This window comes from Amborella trichopoda, chromosome 13, assembly GCF_054954075.1.
Source record: "Amborella trichopoda isolate Santa Cruz 75 chromosome 13, AtrichopodaSantaCruz75HAP2 v2.0, whole genome shotgun sequence".
Classification (NCBI taxonomy): Eukaryota; Viridiplantae; Streptophyta; class Magnoliopsida; order Amborellales; family Amborellaceae; genus Amborella; species Amborella trichopoda.
In genome coordinates this window covers 51,016,064-51,042,741 of record NC_142348.1, presented here as the reverse complement: position 1 = coordinate 51,042,741, position 26,678 = coordinate 51,016,064, and the positions used below count along the sequence as shown (strand labels likewise).

Sequence of the window (26,678 nt, the reverse complement as noted above, 5' to 3'; positions counted from 1 at the left end):
AAAGTTCGATAAAGATACACATGGGAGGCAAATGAACTAGTAAATATATGGGGATAAATGTATTGGGATTATACAGGGTTTGAATGCGCAAGCACATTAAATTTTATTAATGGCCTTGTGAGCCCAACACTTTGCACTCACCCATACATGCAAATACATTACTTTCCAAAAAGTAAGAAGTGTAAACGGAATGGAAAAAATTTATGTAAGGTGTTAACCTTATACTGTACTAGTACACCTAAAAAGTCGACTAGAGCAGGTTGTTCCAGCATAGACAACTCTCGATTATCTTGACCTCGAGATTCATATGTATGAAAAAAAAAAGAATTTTTAGTCTTAAAACAATTTATTCTCTATATTTTCAATATTTTCAAGTGTTTATAGATCTGCTTGATTATCATCTTTTCTGGAACTTAAATTTTATAATGGGGGACAATAATAAATTTTTATATCATCACAAGGAGGCACCAAAACTGTATTTTCGGCATAATTTTGAGATGCACATTACTTTATACAAACCTCACCCATGCATAACACCTTCATATTTATACACTTTAATTGCATGGGTCTCCAGATTCTTAGTTTGTGTCCCCTGAGGTATAAAAAAAACTATTTCGAGAAAATGACAAAACGAGTCGTCTAAATATGTTTTGCACAAAATTATGATTTTTAGATTATATATTCCTTAGATGAGTCCTAGGACTCATAGGAACGTGAACTTCCATGCGGCACAATACATATAAAAGATTTGGCTGCTGTTTTCAGCTGTCCAATCTTTCGATCGGACGATTGAACATGTAAACTATTTCAATTTCATATTTTATACATTTAACTGAACCCGAATTTTGGGGATAATCAAGCATCTTTTTTAAAATATAAAACAAAGAGTTTGATAAAATAAAACAATACGCCTAAAAGTTATAGGAGTATATTCGTCATTTTATTTAATTTTATTTTTTATTATGCATCCTAAATTAGTTGCTCATGCCACAAGATATTACCTCGATCTGATTTAAAAAAAATAAAATAAAATTCAAATAATATACATACTCTCAACCATCAGGTCAAAATATGACAAAATCATACTACTTTTAGATTGAAGTCACAAATCGTTTACATATGATCCACCACATAAAAAGCTCCCCCTATTTAAATAAGGGTAAGTTTGGTCTAGAGCCTAAGCTCTAAACAATCAAATTAGAGCCGACCTTCAAATAGTATTAAGAAATGTGGTTTCAATATCGGAAATCTTTATGATAGCCTTAAAATATATTGTTATGTTTATTTATAAAAAGTTTAAAGCTTAAAAAATTGTGTAGATAGATAGATCTATAAAAACTTGAAAATCTTGAAAATTGACAGCTCAAAAATGCGTTACAAAATACACTATTTCCAAAACTTGAAATCCATTTTTTTCTCATATCCATGCTTCTTGATGTCAAGATGATCAATTTGAAAATATTTGGGCATCAAAACAACCTCTTTTAGCAAAATTTTTGAAGTAAGCTTTAATTTGATTGTTTAGAGCCTCAGCTCTATATAAACTTTTCCCTTTAAATAAAAGATTATGTACTATAAGACCATATTTATTATAAGGTCACAATTGTTACTAACCCTCGGATGTTAAATTGAATGTCTTAACACAAAGCTCGATATTTTTATGTTTAAACTTTCAATCTAATCAGTGACACTCACAATCATCCACCCTAAAATCTGATGGACAATAATGATTGTAGCCTCGTTGTATTAAAAGTAAATATTATCTTTCCACAAGCAAAAATATTCATATATATTTTGTGTAAATGATATTCATAAATTTCTCTCATTGCATACTAACTATTCAGCATATGCAAGAGATGGAGGCTTCTAACACATGGTTGAACCATGAATTTTTATACAAGCTTGAGAGAGTTTCATGAAAAAGTTCCCAATGAGTTTATTTTCTCGAGGGCGAAAGTTCATGAGAAATCTTACCAGGAAATCTCACCTCAGATTCCACATTGCATTAGAAACTCATTGTATCCAGATAATATAATTTGAGGTTTCAAGATTCCGAGTTTCAAACAAAGGTTACTACAGGCTTCCACTTCGCACTCCATTCTAATATACTTCTGCAAAAAATGAACGCATACAAACCTTGGCAAAGGCCATTTAATGAAGTCCCATAACAAATAAATCTACATTATGCTTCATAGGTCGAAAGAGATCGATGCGCGAATCAGTTGCGGATAAATTTCTAAGGCTTCATCAGTGTCGATACTTAGTATTGCCCATTCTGATGGTTTTGCAGTGAAAATGTGGACCTAGTGAGCCCGATGTGGCAGCCACTTGAGTGAAGGAAAAACCCTTTTCTTTTTTGGTAATATGGGAAGCCCAATTGATCATCTAGTAATAAGCCTTCCTTGGATTATTCTGCAAACAGGACAATTTATTTATTGCATTGTCACCAACAAATCAGGAACAAAAAATTGCTCTCTCTCTCTCTCTCTCTCTCTCTCTCTCTCTCTCTCTCTCTCTCTCTCATACATGTGAATCCAAAATAACCAACCGAAAAAGTTGAGATCATATAAAGCTTCCACTTACGAGAGGATTGGGGCGGTAACGATAACCAAGCATCATGCGTTTCTTGTATTGTTCATAAATGTCATCTTCGGGTGTCACCTCACCCGGTTGCTCGGCACCCACCCCGAGATTGTTGAGCTTCACATTGCCTGCCATCACAGGGTCCGCCCTCCCACTCTTATGACTTCCAAGCCCCTCACCTAAAATCAAGGTTATCAAGAGAGCATGTAAGTATCCCAAGCGAATAGAAGCCAGAATTCACGTTTTGAGCAACAGTAAACAAGTAAAACACCAAGTACTTGTTGAAAGTATTTGGTATAATCTGTCTGCATTTCACAAGGCCACAGCTCTTTCTCTCTCTCTCTCTCTCTCATACACACACACAAAACACGTACACACACGAGGAAACAAAGCATTCTCATAGGCAACAGCAATTTTCTCCTATGTGACACGTTGTCTGAAGAATAAAAGAAACAGCATTGTTTTTCCCATTATGGGAGAGAATGAAACAGCCATTTTTTCCTGTGACATGGAGTGGGGAAATAAAAGCAAGAATGACCAAACCAGAAGAGACTTTCATGTACCTTCTCTCCATCCCATCTTTGATAAAAGCCTGTGACCCACATTGTCAGCTTGGATTTTGGCTTTCTCAGCTGCCTCTTTTGCAGCCTTCTGAGCAGCTGCATCATTGCAGGCTGATAGGAATTTCTCAAGTTCCTCTTGTGGAATGTAGTCACCCATGTGATGCCCCTTCTTACCTGGCGCTACAAATGGAAAAAGTGAATTATATGTAACAAGGAATTATATGTTAAATATGCGAAAGAATACATTCTACTTTTAAGAGAATTTTAGGTTTATCACTTTCCTCATCATGAGTTGCCAATAAGCACAATTTCAAGATCAATGTCTATCTGGTAATGCTCTTTCACTAGAAGAGATTTAGCAATTTCATCAAAGTTTCAACAGCAGGATAACATCCAACTAAATACCTTGAAGAGATGGAGGGGGTGGCATCTCATCTTTTGATTGCTTTGGTGGCCTCTTCCTCTCTTCCTGAGCAGCTTTCTTGGCATAATATTCCATCATTGCAATGGGATCAGCTGTTTGAGATTGATCACTGCTTTCTCCTGAACCATTAAAAAAAAAGAGCAAATCCCAATAAGAATACACTAAGATCACATTGAAGGGAAACAAACTCAGGTGCTATCGCAGCTATTGTGAAGTAAAATTTACAGGGTTCAAAAAGATAAATCCAATAGACTAAAAAAAATCATCAGTGAAATGGGTCATCACTGTACAAAGAAATGGAGAAGATTAATGGAGATGGAGTGGGACCCACCACCTGGATGTGTGGGTCCCACTTTCTCTCCATGACTTCCAATCATTTTACAGGACAATGATGAGCCAAATGGACAATGGCTTTCCTTTGGTCTATGGGAATATAGGACTCATTCCCCATAAAAAACTTCAATGTCCAATGGAGTATAAATAGTCGATGCATACCATGTGACGGTGTTCTTCCAACTGATGATGGTTCATCATCACCACAATACAGAGCAGATGCTGGGGTCTGATACCTTGTGTGTTGATATGAGGAGATCTTCGGAGGAGTATTAGCTGGTCGAAAACCACCGCTGCTACTTGAGCTTGCTGTAGAAGTCACAAAAAGGAAGCCTTCAGTTTTTTTTTCTTTTGAAATTGAAAAAAGCAAGCCTCAGTTCAAAAATCAAACAGGATCATGGGAATATTTAATTAACATATGGGTTCAAATCCAGTTATTGATGGGAAATATGTACAAATATTGAAAAGATCCAAGTTGTTTATATCAAAATTGTATTCAAGAAATCTAGACAAAGCCACAAAACTTGGAAGGCACTAACGAGCACTGGTAGCTTGGGATGCTTTTGTCTGAGCGAGCTCTTTTTCCTCCTCTACAATGCGGTATTCATAGTACTTGTAATCGGCACAATCCACATCAAAAAGGAACCTGAACCAACCACAATACATCAAGGCTTACAAAAAGCAGGTTCAGCATTACTCATCTGAATAAAGATCCAGTTTTGAAGGAGAAAAATACTAATCAAATTAATCAACAACATAAGCCTCCTTCATTTCACATCTTAGAACCAGTGCAGTTCTAAGATAAATAAACCTGCCAAACATATGAAGACAAGTACAAATATTTATAAAGCCAAACTAATTATTGCCATATATAGAATGTATATGAGAAATAGAGAAACATAATATAGAGATAAAGAAACATAACTATCATGCACCAAACTAATTTACAAATGAAGGCAGCACTTGTAGAATTATACATACATCCCATACATTTAGCAATTACAATGCGATGAGCATAATTTGAGTTTGTCAAGTACAAATATTTACAGAGCCCAAACTAATTATTGCCATATATATGAGACATAAAGAAGTATAATATAGAGATAAAGAAAGATAACTATCACGCACCAAACTAATTTACAAATGAAGGCAGCACTTGTAGAATTATACATGCATCCAACACCTTTAGCAATAACTATGCAATAGAGTATAATTTGACTTTGAAGTAAATTTTTAAGGAAACAATACCCTCATATGTAATGCCCAGAAGGCAATAGAATGCCATCTGATGGCACCTTAAAGCTCCAACAACATGCCAGGATACACTAAATGGAGTACGACAACACAATAACCATGCAAATACCGTATCTCAATGTCAAGTTCTGGAGGTAAATATAGTTATTCATTTCAGTATTCAGATTCAGGTCCAGTTATATACCAATTAAGTATATCTAGATGACCCAGAACCAGCTCATAAGAAAATTGTTTTATGAAACAAAAACAGCACGGGCCCATGGACAAAGCAATGAAAACAAGATAAAAAATGGTGTAAAGAGGTAATAGCAAGAAAAGGAAATTGCCAATTTCACCTATCAAAAAGTCTCAGTTAAATACAAATACCATACTTCGCCACTCTAGGTCCCCAACATAAGCAAGCACAGCAGTACACTGCCTGATGTTCTCCATGGGTGAGACCAACACGAAGTTCCCAATCCAAGGAGAGAAATATAATCCCCTCAATATCACTATCAACTCACAAGCCATGCTTACGTTTTAAACACCTAATAATATTAAAAACACAATCTATTACCCCAAAATGACACTGTAAACCGAGAGATTTCCAAGAATTCAGTCATTGTACAATTAGCTCCAGATCTTGGAGTTGCAATCATGTGTGAACCTGAATTTATTGTAACTATCCAAGGTAAATACATCATCATCATCCGAGCCTTGTCCCAACTATTTGGGACTGGAGGAACCTGAATTTATTCCAATTATCAAACTACATAAATATCAACATAAAGGTCACCTTGAACATAAGACATTCATAATAACACGTCAGGAAACATCCAAGTTATTGCAACTATGTGTGAACCTGAATTTATTGCAACTATCCAAGTTAAATACATCATCATCATCCAAGCCTTGTCCCAACTATTTGGGACCGTTACATAAATATCAAAATAAAGGTCACCTAGAACATAAGACATCCATAATAACACGTCAGGAAACATCCATATCTCGACACCCTAAAATTCATTTTCTTTGAAAAATAGAATCCATTGGGAGAACATAAGTTACTACTGTGTAAGAATCCACTGTGAGGACACCAGCATAAAAGCTCTCATGGCATTTGTGGATTTTACTGATGTTTCACAACCAGAGGCCCAAGTTCTCCTCGCTAAGTTGGCACAATCCGCACTTTATTTGGGTACACCATTGAAATGAATATATTTTCTTGAGATCGGGTATTAGTGATGCTTCAGAAACTGAGGCTCACTTGAGGGTCTATGTACAGTTTGCTTCGTATTTGGCAATTGTCAATGTTTAAAGAAACGGATCGGTGACATTGATCGCCTATTCCAAAACCGGTATGGATTGGCAATACGGATCGCTGGTAATCATTCGGCCTTAAAATACATAAAATTTCTTAAAAATCTTGGTTTTTAGGTTTACAAAGCCTGGGGTATTGCATTATAGATCTTCATTATTTTACAAAAATATGTAAATAATGAGACATCATTTCATGTCAGAGTGTTTGTTGACCAATACATTCATTTCATAGTCTAAATGTAGTTTAAAATGCACTCTAACACAATTTTTTTTTTTTTTGTGTTTTTGTAATCTCTAGTACTACCGTCGCTTGTAAAGATAGAGAGTCTTGCCTACTCATTTCTTATTTTTTTCCCTTTCCCTAAAAATTAATTTATTGAATAATTACATATTTCCATTTATGTTTTTATTAATGTTTTATCTCTCTAAAGGTGTCAATTTTTTTTTTTATTAATGTTTTATCTCTCTAAAGGTGTCATATTTATTTCCATTCATATTTAATTTATCTCACTAGCTGCTTGAAAATGTTGGCCTCACCTGCTCTCCATTGATTTAGCTTAAACATTTTTTGCTTGAGTTAGACCATACAAAAATATCAGCCTCTTTATTTTAAAAAAATATTTGGAGTGGTAAGATCTAGGGAAAGCTTATGATAGAGTACCTCAAGTTCTGATTTGGTGGGTGTTGGAAAAAAAAGGAGTCTCCAGACACTACATCGAATTGGTGAGAGATAGGTACAATGGAGCTGATTTGGTGGGTGTTGGAAAAGAAAGGAGTCTCCAGACACTACATCGAATTGGTGAGAGATAGGTACAATGGAGTGCTAACAAGTGTACGAACAACTAGTGGAGAGACAAGTGAGTTTTCAGTGACAAAGGTATATATCAAGGGTTAGCATTGAGCCCATACCTCTTTGTCTTAGTTATGAACGACTTAACTAGGCACCTACAAGATGAGGTACAGTAGTGCATGTTATTCGTAGATAACAGTTTTGATCGATGGGGCCCGAAACGGCGTAAACACAAAGTTATAACTTTGGAGGGATGCTCTAGAATCTAAAGGTCATAAAATTAGTTGGAGTATTACAAAATATATGAAATGTAAGTTTAGTAATAATAAGAGCAGAGACAAGGAAATAGCTAGGATTGACAACCAAGAATTACCAAAAAGAGCGCACTTTCGATATCTTGAGTTGATGATTTAGAAAACTGGAGAGATTGAGGAAGATGTCGCACATAGAATTAAAGCTGGGTGGACGAAGTGGAGATGTGCAATCGAAATTTTATGTGATCGCCGCATACCAATGAAGCTGAAGGGCAAGTTCTATAAGACAACTGTGAGACCAGCTTTGCTCTATCGGACGGATTGCTGAGCGGTCAAAACACAATATACGCATAAAATGAGTGCAACGGAGATGAAGATGTTGAGATGGATGAGTGGCAAGATAAGAAGGGGTAGAAATTGAAATGAATACATTCGAAAAAATTTAGGTGTGGCAGCAATAGGCGATACGATGAGAGATAGTAGACTTAAATGGGTTGGGCATGTGTGGCGCAGACCCAATACATCACCTGTTAGGAGGTGCAAGATAGTTCAAGTGGAAGGCTCAAAAAGGGCAAGGGCTAGGCCCAAAAGGAAATAATTGAAAACAGTGAGAAAAGATATGGGGCCTTATGGCCACAGTAAGGGTATGGCTCTTAATAGAGCAGAATGGCAGACCAGGATTCATGTAGCCAACCCCAATTAGTTGGGAAAAGGCTTTGACGATGATGATGATGATTTGGAGTGGTAACCTATTCCTCGACTTGTTCTACTTTAATATGCATGGGAATGTCACATAGGGAAAAAAAAGTATTTTCCCTTGATGTATACGATCATAGATTACATAGAAAAGAATTAACTACCAAAAAGAAAATGGAAAAGATTTGGAGAGAGAGAGAGAGAGAGTATTTTCTTTATACGTTACATAAGAGCATAAATTAAATAAGCAAGAATTGGAGGGAAAGAGATGGCAAGTATGAGGAAAATACCTACAAAAAAGGTGGAGAATAAATTGGAGAAAGATGGAAAGGAGATGAGTTGTTCATTCAAGTATGACAAAAATAACTAAAAAGACCTATTTAATGACGGACAGGCCCATCTCAAATGGTGGAGATTAATCGTTTTTTGAGAGAGATGGAAAAGAGTTAATGTATACCACATCGAGAATATAACAAAGACAAGGGTACCCAAAGCCCTTTAAAAAGGGAGCCACGCCTAAGAAAATGACACGTTTATGGTAGCCTGTGCATTGGTATGGTGGGGCCAGAGAAGTAGGTAAATCAACAAATCTAAAACTGAAAAAAAAATTAAAATATAATAAATAAAATTTATATGGATATCGGGTTATTTAACTCGACTCACTAATAGAATCGGCTAGTTCTATCACCAAACCGACCAATTCTTGATATATTGAGGGAATAGAACCGGCTCCCTTGATTCTTGATCTAAATCGGGCGATTCTAATCAAGCTCAACATTTTTGGTATACAATAACAAAATCATTCCTGCTCACAAAAATGATTGTCCTTCTATCATCATCATCATCATCATCATCATCCGAGTCTTATCCCAACCACTTGGGTTGCCAACACAAATCTTGTTCTGCCCTTCCGCTATATAAAGGCTATAACCTAAGGCAAACCATAAGTCACCACCATATCTCTTCACACGACATCCATCCAAATCCTTTTGGGCCTTCCCTTGACCCTTCTAGAGTCCTTCCACTTGAACCAAATCACCCCTCCTAAGCGATGGTGTTCGAGGTCAACGGTGCACATGGCCAAACCACCTATATATTTTCCCCCATCTTATCGCCTATTGGAGCAACCTCTAATTAGAAATTTGATATTGAGCCATGTTATAAACAATGAAGAATGAACATAATAACTCATGTTACCATCATCTGATGACTAAGAGATCCAAACAGTTACTTAACATAGAGTACCTTATTGTCTAATATGCATTTATACTATACCGTTCATTTTTAAGATTTGCCTCTTTTATTTAACTTTTTGACCTGCTATAAAGTTAGACTGCACCAGCCTAGTGACTACATGCCCTACAGAACCAAAACTACCCAGCACTTTTAAATACTGTAGAGTAGAATGGCTCTTATGAAAAACTTAACGTATAGCTTGTATGCAATGTCATAACCAAAGTTTTTGAGAACGCCAATCCATATCAGAATCACCCAATCTAGATCGGGAATCAGGGAGCCGGTCTAATTCCCCCAATATATCGGGATCCAATTGGTTCCTTGATCCTTCTATCAATAAATTGGGCCAGATCACTCGATTTTTATATAATTTTTATTTATTGTATTGTTCACTTTTCATTTTTAGATTTTCTTTTATTTACTTACTCCTTTGGTTCTGCTGCTACCAACACAAGAGGTGCCATACGCATGTCATTTTCCTAGACGTGACTCCCTTTTAAAGGGCTTTGGGTCCCCTTATCTTTGCCATATCCCTGATGTGAGATTAAACATTAGCTCCTTTCCATCTTTGATCAAATAAAATAAAAAAAACATTAGCTCCTTTCCATCTCTCCCTCTCTAAAAACAATTGATCACCACCTTTCGAGATAGGCCTTTCCATTATCACATAGGCTTTTTTAGTTATTTTCTTCATACTTAAAGAACAATTGATCTTTCCATCTCTCTCCCTCCCCGATTTAATCTCCACCTTGCTAGAGATGAAAAGATTTTGTAATGAGATTAATCAATTGATCACAAAAAACATTTCACTCATTTCTATCTCTATCCAATTTTTTCCTATTTAACCTACACTCTTATATAACGTACGAGGAAAATACTCTCTTTCTCTTTTTTTCTCTCTCCCCCCTCCCCCCAAATTCTTTTCCTTTTCTATTGGTAGTTAATTCTTTTCAATTTAATCTATGCTTTTGTAGGTCAAGGGAAAATACTTTTTTCCCTATGCAACATCACATGCATATTAAAGTATAACAAGTCGGGGAATAGGTTACAACTCCAAATAATTTTTTAAAATAAAGAGGTCGATATTTTCAAGAAGAAAACGATCCAACTCAAGAAAAAAATCTCTACACTAAATCAATGGTGCAAGCGAGGCCAACATTTTCAAGCAGATAATGAAATAAATTAAATACGAGTGGAAATTAGTATGACACCTCTAGATAGATAAATTAAATACAACACCTCCAAAGATAAATCCAATACCACACCTCTAGAGATAAAACATTAAAAGAAATACAAATGCAAACAAATAATTATTTCAATAAGTTACTTTCCTAGGAAAAGGGGAAAATGAACACACAAGACCACCTATCTTTACAAGCGTAAGTGGCATTGGAGAATATAAAAACGCAAAAAAAAAAAATGAGTTAGTGCATTTTAAACTATATTTTACCTACGACATGAATGTAATGGTAAAAAACGCTACGACATGAAACGGGTTCTCAATATTTACGTGTTCTCGGTAAAATAATGAAAATCCATAATACAATGCCCCATTTTTTTTGTAAACCTAAAAACTTATATTTTCAAGAAATTTTAATGACTTTTTGAAAAAAAATTTAAGGCCAAAGATAGCCAATCCACCCAAGCGATCCATATCCCCGATCCGCTAATCCGGACTATTTCTCGAGATGGAAGTTTTGGTTCACTATCATTTTAAAAAAAATTGGTTATAATGGTGCACTAAAGGTGCTCCAAACACCATATTATTTCAATAGTTCATTCTTAACAAATCTCTACTCAATTCAGGAAAACATATGAAACATGCATCAATTAAGTGCACCACAGTTACCGGAAAGCCTGACATTTCAAATCATTTTAGGAATCGGAATCGCAAAGTCGCAGCAGGGTAGCAGATTCTTGTTTTCAGAATCGACATCAATACAAGAGGAATTGCGGAAACGAGATTCCTACTTTATAGGAATCGAGATTCAACCCAAATGGAGTCGAGATCCCTACATATATGGAATCGAGCTTCTATCCCCTTAGGAAATTGAAATCGACCCATATGGAATCACGATTCCAATAAATTTGGAATCGAGTTTCTGATTTGATGCTTCCCATAGGTTCTAAATTGTTTATTTTGTATTACAGCCCTATGTTTGTGTTTATAATTTGGTGGAGAGTATCATTATATGTCGAACCCATATTCAACAAATGTAGAATCGCGATTCTAGAATTGAAGAATCAAGAATAAATAAATATCATAAACAATATTCTATGTGTTAGAATCGAGATTCCTAAAATAAGGAATCGAGATTATTGACTTCACATAAACGAATTTCTATGAAGATTCTTTGCAAGAATATCAGAATCAGGATTCCAAATCAGAATCGCGCCCTTGGGTGAGAGATTCTAGCAACTATGACATGGACATTTATTGGGGTTGGAGGCCACAATGGCCATATCTTCGACCCTCATTCTATGAAAAGAAATTATTATCCTAATTCAACAAATGTTAAAGTTAAATTCTCACTCATTGCACAGATTCCTAGGGAGCAAATGGAGGATAATACTAGAGAGATGTAGCTTCCCAACAACACAAAAATGCCGGGGATTGACTTTTCAAAGCTTTAAAGGACTACTGTTGGTGGGATGACCATGGCTCTCATTCCTAAAAAACTAAAAAAGAGTAGAACTAGAAGATCACAATATTCAATTTCATGGTTGTACAAAATTTTCTTCAAGGCATTAGCAAGGAGGATTCAGGAAACGTTGCCAAGATTGGTTCATCCAAATCGGAAAAGTTCCATCTAATGGCAAAAAATCTTGGTTATCATATGTGCATTGTCAGATTCCAATTCCAAGGTGGGCGAACCACACCATGTTTTCCAAAAACCAGAAGTGAACTCATAAGAATCCCATATGGAGATATTTGGTTCAGGAAAGGAGTAATGACTATTGAATATGTAAACCGATATTTGATAATGGCAATAGCATTTTGTCAAGGGCCACAAGATGAGGATTTTAAGATTTTCTACAACAGCAGCAAAAAACCCCTCTAGTTTCCTTTTCCATCTTTTCTATGAGGATGCTTTACTACATTTTTCCTTGAATAAACCATTATGTCCAGGCTCCAGCATGGGCTACGCCACAATAATATGTTAGGCACAGGATCAACTTTATCCGAGCCCTTTATATGCAATGGCAATATGATTAGTTCACTTTCCTTCCATACCTCACAAGGCCATCTTGATGGTTGTGATGCCACAGGCGAAGTACACAAATGCCTGCTTTCTCATGGTCTAGGCACACAAGCCATATTCACCCAAAATTTTGGCACTCGAGCCATGTATGAAAGCATTTATATTCATAGATTTCTTCATTAACAAACTGTCTTCTAAGACACTAATCTGATAACAAACTAAACACAGAATATCAACCCGAGAAAGCACAAATAGAGGAGATAAAAGTTGCAACAAATTTACTTATTTCAGTGGCAAATGGCATGCCTTCTAACTACTTGGAATTATGAGTCAGCATGCCAACACAACTAGTTGAGAACTAGAATGAGGTTGAAATGCCATACACCACATGGAAGACCATGTTTTAGTATATATCCCTATTTGATTCATCAAATATACACACATATAGTTACCGGGATGGGAATCGAGGTCAGATCCCTGATCAAGATAGGGACCGTGGGCTCAAGAGATGCACGTAGATACATGGGATAGGAATTGAGATTCATACACCATGAGCTAAAGGGATCCTGATCCCAATATGAAGGGAGAATGATCCAAATTTGTCCAGGATTGAATGATAAAGTATATGGGATCAAGGTCCGTCCAGCTTAGAACTAAGGCTTCCCAAGTAGGGTACTCCAGCTCAGGAATGAGGTCTGTTAAATGATATGATTAATTTTTTCAAAATTCAAAAACCAAAGTTTATGGGATCAAGGTCCGTCCAGCTTGAACTAAGGATCCCCAAGGAGGGTACTCCAGCTCCGGAATGAGGTCTGTTAACGATATGATTACTTTTTTCTAAATTCAAAACCAAAGTATCATTAAATAAATACAAAGACAAAGAATCATGTTTTTTTTTTTGATAAATATTTTAAACTTTTTGTCATAGTTGGAGTTTGAAACACAACCCAAAATGAGGATTCAAATTTCTGCCCTCAGGCATGAAAGAAGCCCGAGTGTGAGATGACAATACCATGTCCTTGATTCCCTCGTTTGCGTCCTTTCACTTACATGCAATTGTGCATGGAACTGGTCAAACACTCTCTATCTTCAGAGCAACAAAATTCATCCACAAGCAAAGAAAGGGTCAACTTGCGAAGGTCTCTATTATGGTGGATATGGTCAATGAAAGGGTATTAGAGACAAATATCAATTTTATAGGCTCGGGCATTAGAGACAAAGATCAACTGTATAAAGCTTATAGAGCTTTCAGTAAGTGAGTGGAAAAGGATTTGGGGTAGCACATGGCGCAACTTTATCTGCTCTTCTTTATTTATGGGTTCCATAACGTAATATGACAATAGCTTACATGTTATGGTGTTTATTTTTGTGAATTAAAAGTTCAAAGTTCAGACTTCAACCTTCATACCCTGGTTGCTGTTGTGGGCAATGGAATGTTTCTCAACTAGTTGATCTTTGTATCGAAAGCCAATTCAGATTTCAAAATCTTTAGATATATATGCGCTTCTGCACGTGCACGCACACTCACACTCACACACACAGGGGGCTAGGGAGTTCGAGAAAGGTTAGGTGAGGGAAAAAGGGAGCTGGTCAACGCAAGAGACTTGAAATATGCTGGTGATCTTGGGTATCAATGTGAACGAAACACGATTTCATATTGGTAGAGGCTTGATTTCACTTACTCATGTACCCATGATTCGGAATAGAGGGATCCAGATCCCATTAACTAGGATCTAGATCCCCAATTTTGGGGATCGATATCCCTAAATTCAAAAGCAGTCCAAAATCGAGATCCCTTGTCTCAGAGTGTAGGATCAAGCTTCTGGTGCTGGAGTGACTTGCATGGACACCCACGCGTGTGCGCAGACACAATGACCCGATATGAATGAAGATTACACTTGTCTAAAACCTCAAGAGAAAAACATGGGACTCACCCATAATGATATGACACATGCATTTTCCAAGTATCCAAGACTCATCTGTCTTAATTAACACCTTAGCAACACATGGGGCATCAAAGGGTGCTCACTATAGATTTGTTCAATTCAATGAAACAAGCAGATCCATGGGACAAGGTGGTCTAGCCCCTTCTCTATTCCACAAGGTTACATCCTTAGTAACCTTCTGGGCATCAAACCATCATTTTTTCTATGGTATCCCAACAGACTCCTTCATACCACAGTGGGAGTATATTCTCCTCTACAAACCAAAGAAAAAGAAAGTTATAAGGGCCTGCGAACCTCCCCCCTCAAGGAGCAATCAAATTGAATTATGATGGTTGCTCTTTGGGAAACCCAGGACATGCAGGTGCGGAAGGGTCTTCAGAGATCACCATCAGAATGTACTATTTACCTTCTCTGAATATCTCGGCATCCAAGATTCACAGTATGCTGAATCAATGGCTCTCCTCAAAGGCATACAAAATTTTGACCGATCTTGGGAACAGTTACTATTAGTGGAGGGAGACGCTAGAAACATTATCTCTTGGGCTTCTAGGACAGCTACTCCCCCTTGGTATCTTGGATCTATTTATGATGAGATTCAACATCTTTGCAAGGATACGCCCGCCTTATGGATGCATATCTCGCAAACGTCGAACGGGTTCGTGGACCTGCTGGCCAAGGACGGAGCCAAGGCCTATGTTGAACAATAGGCCATACCACAGTTGGATTCGGGTCGGCTACAGAACACGCTCATCTTTCTTGGCTTGGGATTTTTTGTGACCTACTCTCCCTACTCTCTTTGTACATATCCCAAATACTGTGTAAGGGGATAATTTTATAACCCCATTTTTCTCTCTACTTTCTTTTTACATTTCCTGAATACTATGTAAGGGGATTATTTTATAACCCTATTTTGTATAGGGTCGGATGACCTATTCTTTTTACCAGGAATTCCGTGTACTTAAGGTACTCCTGGATTTATCTTTACCATTTTGTATCTATCTCTTTTATCAATACAAAAGTTAACAGTTATAAAAAAAAAATGAAACAAGCCGATCCATGATTAAGACTAGATGTCAAAATGAACACCATAGGATGAAGATGATCTAGGATAGCATTCATTCTTAGGAGAGAAGCATGATGGAGGAAGCATCATATGAAAGGGAGCTACAAAGGTAGTGTGACCATAGTTAGCAAGTTGGGGACTACCAACAAATCGACTCACCATAAAATCGGAAACAAATCGTTTTTATTTTAAAAAATCAAATGAAAAAATCGGATAAAAAATACAGATCGGCAAAAATACTTCATATAAAGACATCGCTAATATATCGGATTAGGCTCAAAACATCGGAGTCATAAAATCGAATAAATTTATAATATTTGAAATTTTGAAATTCTAAAAAATAAAAATTATGTCAAAGCCATCAATTACTAATTCATCTATAAAAACTTTACTAGACTAATATAATTAAGTCCATTAATTTAGATGTTTCGTGACTCTCATCCAATCATCCAACATTAAATATATAATTAATTAGTATATACCAAAAAAAGTACCATATAAATCTACCCATTAAATACGTTAAGAAACATCACACCTACTTATTACAAACAAAAACAAATATACTATATAAATTTATTCATTAAAATACTTTAAATATGGTATGGTGACAAATATACTATAAATTTATTCATTAAATACTTAAACATAACTCCTACTTAGCAGGTACCAAAAATAAATACATGATTTTTGTTTTCTCATTACAATTATTTAACTATGGTATGGTGACTATGGTCACTCCATAACTATGGTTAAAGTTTTATAAATTTCTTTAGTTGAAAAGAAGTTCGTAGAAATTTGGGTGCTACATCTGTGCTTACTGTGTAGAGCGATAAGAAGGAAGAACGACGAAGGAAGAAGGAAGAAGAGAAGAAGATAAGAAGAGAGAAGAGAGAAGAAGGAACAAGGAAGAGAAGAAAATAGGGCTCGGCTCATAGCCATTAGGGTTTATAGAGAGAAGAAGGACGAAGAAAATGGTTTTCACAAACCCCAATGGACGGGGTCCTAACTGATTTTTAGAGAGAGAGAAGGAAGAACCCTAATGTAAGAGGCCCTAACTGATTTATAGAGAGAGAAAAGGAAGATGGGATGCTGATTTAGGAAGATGGGATGCTGATTTTGGATAGAAGAGGGCTTTTCTCTCTGATTTGGGATAGTTTGAAGAGGGCTTTTCACTTTCTTGAGGAGCGGAAGGATTAAGCTTGGGGAACTAATCCTATATGTACAATTGCTTGCTCCTGTAAGTTTATAGTTTACACAATCAAAAACAAAATATTGATTACTTGGTCCTGTAGTCACACACTCTCTGCTTCTCATTCATCAGTAAAAAATTATGCTTTAAGCTTTAATTTGTGCCATTAACAGTATTTTCATAAAAACAATTATCACAAATAATCACAGCAATCTGCCTGTATATGATTTCTTTACACAATGATTTACTTTACAAAATGATTTGCTATAAACAGTATTTCATTTGCACGATGATTTTCCAGAAGGACAACTGAAATTTGCATCTATTTGATTAAGTTTTAAAAAAAAATTCATACCATCAATCTAGAACTCTGGCTTTGAAGAACACAGTGGGGATAAAAGTTTCTATTGCACTTTTTTTTTTTGAAGTAATTTTTTTTTTTAAAGCATGAAAGTAGCAATGGATGCAATAGACAAAACAGGAAAAAAAATATTTTGCAAAAAAAAATATAGGTAAAAAAGGATACGATTTTTTCCTTGATTTAAATAGTATTTTGAAAAAAAACCCGTTTTAAACGAGTGTATGAAAATTACACGATTTTTTGCCGACCTTTTCAAAAAGTCGCCGTTTAAAACTGTTTCCATAAAAATGCCGAATTTTTGAAAAAATCATCGATTAAAAGGCGATTTGCTAACTATGAGTGTGACTAGTGTCCATTTTCAAATTAATGACAGGAAAAGGACATGTCCTAGCAAAGCATGAGAAATTTCTGTCCACGTGAGAGGCTTTCCTTAATAATACGAGGAACCAACATATAACTTTTTGTTGGAGACTTGAGTGAACATAGTTATGAATGATAACAATAAGGCCCCACCTGCCAGAAATAAAAACATAAATCTTGTGGGGTATATATGTCAAAATCTTCGTCATGCACAGGCTATAGAAGATAAGCGTTTGTTCTTAAGAGAGAAAATACTAGTGTAATCACATTTAATCCCCCTCCCCCGCCCCTAATTTTAAGTCTTGACTATTTCTATTACTGTAATAAAATGTTTACGAAACATGATAGTGACTCACACGACTGGGCACAACCATTGAGACCATATCCAAAAATAGGCACTTGAGAAAAAAAAGTCAAAAGCCCAAAAAACCCCAAAACTGCGGAACCAAGCTAAGAAAGTCGCTGGTGACTCGTGAAATAGCTCCTTTTGCGAGCGCATCCGTGCTATAGATGGCCCCTTGCACCAAAAGTCAAAAGCAGATGCGAACATGCCTGTAAAAAAAGAAAACTTGCTCAAAGATGCATTCAAGACGCCATGGGCAGGTGGAGGCACCTGAGGCTCATGTAATGACGCTTTTTGAGTCTCCTTCTACGACCAAAGAGTCCCCCTATATTGCTTGTATTTCTCAATGCCCTCTAGAAGCGCCATCCACCATCGCTGAGGCAGCATAGCCAATGTAAATGGAAAACAAGAGGAGGACATTGCGGTTATGGTCTTTGAAGAGGGCTCCAAAACCCACGGGACCTTTGTTACCCAGGAAGCAAACATCAAAATCCGGTTTGTTTCCAAGGGCCTCCAAAGGGAAGAGCTGGGGATACGGGCAGGCCTGGTTCCTAAAATGGTATGCCAGCTGCTAAGGAAATCAGTGGTTGTTAAGCCTCATATTCCCGAAGTATCACCATGGTTTCGATGCAGTTGTTGAGGGCCTTGGGATTGGACTCCCTCACATCAAAGGTTCTAGCATTTCTTCTGGCCCATGGTTGCTGCCACTGACGCACACCACAGAAAAAAACACGCTGCCAAGTAGGGAGGCAAGTAGAAGGCTTGACAGAGTTAAACAGTTGATTGGGGTACCACCAGTTGCCACCTGAAGCTTTGTAGCACCCTGCCCATAAAGTTTTAGCCACCTCACAGTGCAAGAAGAGATGAGCATTTGTTTCCTCTGCTCATCTACATATAGGGCATCTATTTGGTATGGGAATACCCCTTCAGTGTAGCTGTTCCATGGTGAGCGCCTTCTTGAGGATTGCAACCCACCAAAATGTTTAGATTTTTGGCAGGATTGAGTTCAGCCAATCTCTTCTAGCCAAGGTAATAGCAATCCAGCAAAAGGTTCGGACTTTTGGAAGGCTTGAGCTCAGCCAAGCTCTTCTAGCGAAAGTAAAATGGTTGGAAGGAGGGGTGCGGATTGGTGCAGAAGGACATAGAAGGAGGTGAACAAGGAGCCTGAAGAAGATGGTGACCAAATAATTCTATCTGGTCCCAATGTAGGGAGATGAATTCTGAAGGAGGCAGAGAGTGAGGTGAAATCGGTAAGTTCATGGTCTTGTAGTACTAAAAATTGGGCTCTAGACTCTGGTCTCCCCTAAAGTCGCAAAAAGCGTGCTTACTGGTTGCTCCGGATAAAGCTAACAAGAAGAGGGACGGGTATCGTTCTTCTAAACAGATACCACCGATCCAAATGTTGTGACAAAATCTGACTATCCCTCCCTCCATAGAGCTAAACTGGACATTCGGCTTGAAGTGGTTAAGGCTAGTCATGATGGAACGCCAAACACCCGAGGGTCTGGGGGTTGTTTGGGTTGTGGGCCGCCATGCAGAGGGTCTATATGGTACTTTTGCCTTATGAGCATCTGCCAGAGGTTGGTTGGGCTGAGTGGCAAAGCGCTGCCACCACTTCCCCAGAAGAGCTGCATTACAAGTTTGAGGTTAAGAATGCCAGTTATCCCTTGTGTGTGGACAGGGTGACAGTTTTCCAAGCAACCAGGTGGATGTGATGGTGATCATCTAAGACCGGCAGAGGAAATTCCTCATGAGCTTCTCTAGAGGACGGGCTATGGAGGCACTGGGAGATTGGATAAGGTGGTCTTGATGAGGGTGATGTGACCAGCAATAGGAAGGAACCTACCCTTCCAAGCAACGAGTTTATGGCCATACCTTTCTATAATAGGGGCCATTGATGCTTTCTGTGTTTACCAATCAACAACGAACACCAAGGTATTTAGAGAGATGGGTTTCTGCTGCCCAGGTGGATTGGTGGTCTGAAGCGACCCCCATCAATTTGGATTTGGCCAGGTTTACCTTGAAACCAGTGGCCAGCTCTAGGCATTTAAGGTACAGCCACAGAGTATCCATCTGCTGTTGTTAGGCACCACAGAAGTTCAGAGTGCCATCAGCATACTGTAGGTATGATATCTGTGGTCCTTGGTTTGTGACTTTGAAGCCATCGAGTAGGCCGTTTTGGTATAGCCATTTCATGGATCTACTTAAGACCACCACCAGAGCTAAGAGAAACAGGAACAGGGGGTCTCCTTGATGAAGGCCCCTTGAGGAAGGAAAGAAACCTTTAGGGCCTCCAACGATTAGGACTGAGAAGTAAGGACCAGATATGCAACCTTTGATCCAAAGCCTCCATTTGGACCCGAAACCCATTTTGGACAAAACTTCGTCTAGTATTGCCCACTCCATGTGGTCATGAGCTTTCTCGAAGCTTGACCACCACCCCTGGGATTTCAGCTAGATGTCTACAGTGTATGCACTCATGCGCTCGCAGTGTTCCATCTAGGGACTGTCTATCTTTTACAAACACCCCTTGGTATGGTGAAATAAGTTAAGGACCTCTTTGAGACAGGAGACAAGAACTTTGCCAAGATCCTCTAGGAGCTATTCAAGAGGCTTATAGGTCTAACATCTTTAATGTTTTGGGCTCCCATAACTTTGGGAACCAGGGCCAGGAAGGTGGAATTATGGCCTTATGGATTCCTAACTCGCTCGTGTAACTCATTGAAAAAGTTTAGAAATTCAAGAGAAACTGGGGGTGAGTGAGTGAATGAGAGACAGAGAGAGCCTCAAACATATCAAGAGGCGCCAATAAATATGATTCATTAGTAATGGGAAATCTAGCTCACAGGAAACTTAAAACCTGACTAAATTTCAAAATTATGAAAATTATTCACATCAAGTGGTCAAACCGGAAGCCATTGTCAATGATAGTGTCTGTGTGTATTTTCACTGATTTTTATCTAAATCTATGATATATCAATATATGTCCGTAAGAAAATGAGTTCATGTGCTCACACATATGTGATCAAATAGACTGATTCTCTAATTTTAGCCATCTTCTTAAACAAATAAGAGTTCAGAGTTTTCATTCTGATAATCTAGAATACAAATAAGAAATGATAGATCTGCATGACACCTAATGACAAAACTAATCAACAAATTAGAAATCCGAATAGGTGGAAGCAATTTAAAAAAAATTGATTATCCTTTGTACAAAATGTACAAAGTATTTCCAATTTAAAACAAATTAGAAATCAGAGCATATGAACTAACCCATAACTGCTTATTCTTTGTACCAAATGTAGCTCCATAGAACCAAAATTATTTCAAAGTAGAAAGCAAGTACAAGAAAACTACAAAGTCAGAGCACACCGCATATATAACTGAGGGAGCTAATACAATGCTGTGATACAGCATTTGCATAATGCACTATATCTTTTATTGTTCCCTCCTGATTCAGAAGCATTTGAAGCGATCCAGTGGGTCCCACCCACGTCCTATCCAGAAAGAGTGTGGTTCACCAGCCCACTCCTGGTGCTTTTCATATGAAGTGGGCAGCAAAGATGTGGCATATTATGAATTTTGCATTCCGGATAACAGTATAACGTACAAACCCTCAAGTTTTTTAAAGAAAGACTTACATAAAATTCAACGCAGCAAATTAAAAAAAGAAAAGCTCATGCCACAAGAACGTACAATGATAGCTGGCCCATTATCATCATGCAGTTCTAACCTCATAGAGGTTGTCCATGCATATGTTTCTTTGTATGCTTTGCAAACTAAGGCAAGTTTCTCTATTGACAATTTTTACTATTCTATGAAAACTTAGATGTTCTATACAGCAGAGTAGTATAGTACCATAGAAGTTTTAACTGTCCAACGAAACCCAGAAAAAATCATATGCAAGAACCAAAGCCATCTCAATTAATGAACAACAGAAATGGCTTTGAGGTCAAAATTCACAAAATAAATCTGAACTGATAGTACTATAAGCTTTGCATGATATCTTGGAAAACTTTTAGGACTCTCACGGAATCCACTCCCAATATTTAAAAGTAAGAACACAAATAAAATAAAGCAAACAATATTTTAACATGTTTCAAACAAGAGAATGAATTACACGTATATGGATTCAATCATCCAGAGTCTCAAAAGACAAGAAATATAGTGTATGTTAAATCACCAGAATTCGTTGCTTAATTTTACCATTTTAAGTTGACAAATATAATCCTAAGCTAATTACCGTGAATCACATGCTTCCGATATGTTAAAAAACCTACTTAAAAGGAGTATCCCCTGGATTTCTCTGGCGTGTGACATTTTCAAGATGCCTCCCATTTTTCGCCACAAAACTTGCAAGTTTGTCGGCAACCTTCTTTACCTCAGGATCACTTGGTGGAGAGGGTACTGCATGTAACTTACAGAATTGATTAATACCTAGAGAATGAGAAAGAAAACAACAACTTTGAAACAGAATCACAAAAGTAGAGTAAAACCTTGTTACTGATATTACATCAATAACAGCCTTCAACCGTGTCATGTTTTTATTAACGAAACAACAGCATTCATAGACATCTGTGAATAGTCATTACAAGGGTTCAGGGCTGGACTGACAGAGTAGGAGAAAGTTTGAACTACCAGAGGCTGAATCTCAAAGGAAAATGTAGGGCAAAGAGCTTACTATGATAAGTTACTATATCAGTTGTTCACAAGAGAATGAATTAAAAGATTGTGATTGGTAAAGATTAACTTTCCCAAGGGCTGTTGATGAGGCAGACTTGGTAAGAACACCAGTGCATCACTGATTTTTTATTTGTGTATTGATTCAATGCAACTGAATCATTGTACCTCAGAATTCATAACATCTTTCTTTCCTCTGATCCTACTCCAAATACTTTCCCACGAGCATGATAGCTTAGCATTCACAATGCACAGCACATAACCCAATAAGGTATGGGTACGATACGTTCAATCAATCACTTGAAATAAATATTTCTCAACAACAAATTCACTTCAAGCAAGTAATCCATTAAGCCCTAAACTACCAAAGATCCCACACATTACTCGGATTTATATGCTACAAATGAACCAATAAAATATCAGGAGTATCGATGAGATTGCGTCTGAAAACACTATGAGAATATTTTCCTTTTTTTAATATCTTTTGGATTTTCTTTGTTTGCTTTTTTTTTTGGTTAAGGGGGGCTATGGGGGGAGGATGGGGGCATCTAGTATCTGGGTTTTGAACCTTGATAACTTGGGTAGCTGCCAGCACATCCTAACTACTAACTATGAAACAAACCCGCAAAACCAACATTCAATTAAATCCCAAAAGGGATAGCAAAAGCCAGGACCCGATCCCTGCTATAAGCCTTTTTTAATTGTTTTCACAAGAATCTGTCAGAACTTGCAAATCAGACATCACTAACACACCTAACCTTATGTTATGTCAATAGAGTAATGTGAACAAAGATGACCCCCATAGGAAAATAGAACCAATTTTCTTCTAGGAGTGTCTTCTAAGACTAGATAATCCCTTAGTAAGACAAGCCAGGCTGCATGACTGATAAACCATCAACTTAAAGCTAACCAACATTTACTAAAAGGATATCAAAACTTCTTTATATATATATAATAGTTCATTCAAGTAACTTAAGATTCCCCAAGGATCGCAAACAAGAGTCTCAATATTCCCATTGACAGTTTCCTTGCATCATGTAGATCATATGTGACATACAGAGCACTCTCAAGAAAGCAAACAAGTCAACCTTTAGCAAATATTTGACTATTCAGTTGACAATGAACATGAATAAGAATGCTTACTAATAGAAAATGTAACCATGACTAACAAATCCGATGGAAAACTCAATAATAAAATTTCTTAACAGGTTGTCAAAAGAAACCACCACTTACCAAACTCCCCTCGATCTAATGACATTGAGGATGCAATGGAATTATCCAATTTCGGCTTCTTAGAAGACCCATCGCTATGCCCAGTTTCATCGTCATCTTCATCATCTACACCCAACTTAGAGGCAACAACAAGCTTTGGCTTCTGCTTTAAACTAAAGGCCAATTTTCCACCTGGATTCTGAGAATTAAGAATAGGCCTCCTTGCATCATTTGAACCAGTATCAACCTTCTTGCTCATAACAATGTTGGTCATATTGTTCTTGGGTAAACCTGAAAAGGTGGGTGGCTTCACACTTTCAGCTGACGCAGATCCTTGCTTATCCAATTGAGCCTGCTGAAGCTGTTTGAACCTTTCCATGAAAGAACCATCATTTACAAACAATTTCGGATCACCAGGTTTATCCATAGTTGTCACGTTTACGTAATCCTTCTCCAAACACTGGAGAGTTAACAAGTGCCAAGTAATTTTCTAAATAACTTGAAGTGCCTATAACGCAATCTCTATCAATCACTTCAAATGAGTAACTGCAATCAATCCAGCGGGAATGAACAGGATGTTGTAGGATAACCCTGCGTGCATTAAATCATGAATCAGATTGCAATTGCATCTTGTAAATCATAATGACATGTGGCACACAGAGAGAGAAAGAGAGAGAGACTTGTAAACCACAACACTCTAAACAAGTGCAGAGAGAGCGAGAGACGAGATGGAACATTTTTACATGCTCTGAGAAATTAATGAGTATTTCAAATCAGTAAAAATTGGCCAACTTTCTACGTAATAAAGCAGATAAATCTAACACAAAATCCCTCCAAGAAGGCTCATATATCTCTAAAGCAAAGTTCCATTTGAAAAGATAAACGGAAAGAGCAACCAAAAGTTATACAGAAAGACCAACCACTGAAACAACATCAGTACACAGCAAAAAGAATTAAAATGAGAAAAATACAAGAACAGCTAAACATAAAAACATTAATAGAAACAAGCAATATATGATACTCTTCTCATTCAAAAAATATATATAATAAGATAAGGATCTGAAGACAAGCCAACAAGTGCTAAACAAAGTACAGAAAAGAGAGGTAATAATGATTGCATATATTACCAAAAGTACAAATTATTTTTAATTTAAATTCAACTAACAGGTCAGAAAGCAAACGCACAAAACATGCAATTATCACACTCATTGTACTCTCGATTGCTTCTTAATTCAAACTACTACTCAAATCTCCAAATAAATTGTTTTTGTTCCATTACAATTCATCGAGAGGCTGCTTACGTCAAAATAATTCAACCATCAAAAGAATTCAAACAAAGGCTGGCTACATAATTTCCAATCTGGGATTTCCCAATTATTATCGATCCAAAAGCTTGCCACCACTCCCTCAATCTACAAATCCATGGTTAGAATCCAATTTGAGATTTTTTACAGCACAACCTAGGCTCTCTGACTTAGCAAATCAATATAGGCACACTCTTCATTGCAAATCCAATCTAGCCTTGACGCATTCATCCTATCCAGGGTTTATAAGAACCTTGGGATTGAAGCATCACAATCTAGTTCCAATTTATTCACTTTCAATCTAGGTATTGCAATACATCCTGGTATCATCACAGTGCTTTCATTCCATGGTTCATGGCATTACAATACAGCAATGCTTCTGGAATCTCTTCTAAACTAGGGTTTCTGGGAAATTAATCAAATCCACCCATGGTTTCTCAAATCACACAATAGCGTTACAACGTAGTTAGATACAAGACCACGCATATTCAAGACATTTCAGCAATTCGGGTTTGCACATCTCAATCGAAAGTCGCAAACTCAGCACAAAACATTAAAAAATAAATGAAATTGCAGTGACATAATTTACAGAGAGAAATCGACCAAAGAAAGAAACCCTAACCTTCGATAAGACAATGAAACCCTGAAGAGAGAGAGAGAGAGAGAGAGCGCAGCGATCGCACCTGGAAAAAATTCCTCTAATCCTGTAAAAATTGCAGCCCCACCTGTTTGATAAATATATATATATATATATATATAGATATATAATGGCTCTCTAGAGAGCCTTTTGGAGTTTTGACCGTCAGGATCTTACGTACGCATTGTAAGTAAACGGTGAGGATTCCTCGTTGTAGAGGGCTTCTACAGTGGTCTCACGAGATCATATTATAAAGGTCGTCTCCAATTCCAAAGGCATGCACTAGGGGATATATTTATGTGAACATAAAAATATTATTTTTGAGCAATAAAATAATTCCAACAACGGCAAAATTTATAGCGAAGTCTCTATTTTACCAAAGGTGTTTGGCTTGGTCTGGTGCTTGAAGTGTCGGACCTCATACTCCTAATTTGGTTGCAACTTGGTTGCAACACTTGAAAGTGTTAAACCAAAACATCTTGTAAAAGTCGGTACTTGAAGTACCGATGTATCATGCTAACCAATCTCTAAATGCCAAACCAATGACCTAATCTCTAGAAAGATTTTCCCTTAGAGTCTAACCTCTTTCTTTTTACTTAGTCGGTTATGCATTTTTAAGTCCCAAATCAAGATGTCGTTTAAGAAGTCAGTCCAACATTTCGAGTGTCATACTGTTTTCTCAAAAAAAATTTGATTTGCCACGGTTTTGACACTCAAATGACCAGCCCTACCAACCATCGATACCAAGGTTAGATTGAACCATTTATATCTACCCAACTAGTCCTATTTGGTCTTAAAAATCCAACTTAGGAACTATATCATTTTGGGAAAGAAAATAAATGGCAAAGATAAAACCTCAAAATTTATAAATATTGGGATAATTTTTCATCCCAAATAAAATAGTTTTTCTTCAATTGCCTTTCTAATGTTATAATTTTTGAATAGATC

At 37.1% G+C, this 26,678-nt stretch overlaps 1 protein-coding gene across 4 annotated transcripts; it reads right to left on the bottom strand.

Annotated features, from left to right (window-relative positions):
• Positions 1-1,970: 1,970 nt before the first annotated feature.
• LOC18445905 (SWAP (Suppressor-of-White-APricot)/surp domain-containing protein / D111/G-patch domain-containing protein) lies at positions 1,971-25,826 on the bottom strand. Of its 4 annotated transcripts, none has more exons than XM_011629395.3 (9): positions 25,716-25,826; positions 23,811-24,380; positions 22,178-22,304; positions 4,443-4,549; positions 4,066-4,212; positions 3,552-3,689; positions 3,147-3,326; positions 2,584-2,762; positions 1,971-2,412 (listed from the first exon to the last, which is right to left on the bottom strand). In XM_011629395.3, exons 2-9 carry the CDS (start codon positions 24,214-24,216, stop codon positions 2,386-2,388), a joined length of 1,311 nt encoding a protein of 436 aa, XP_011627697.1. In that variant the 5' UTR covers positions 24,217-24,380; positions 25,716-25,826; the 3' UTR covers positions 1,971-2,385. The 4 variants fall into 4 exon arrangements, with proteins under 4 accessions (XP_011627697.1, XP_020530383.1, XP_006856093.2 ...); XM_020674724.2 differs by having other exon boundaries at positions 3,147-3,320; XM_006856031.4 differs by having other exon boundaries at positions 25,777-25,826.
• Positions 25,827-26,678: the final 852 nt, after the last annotated feature.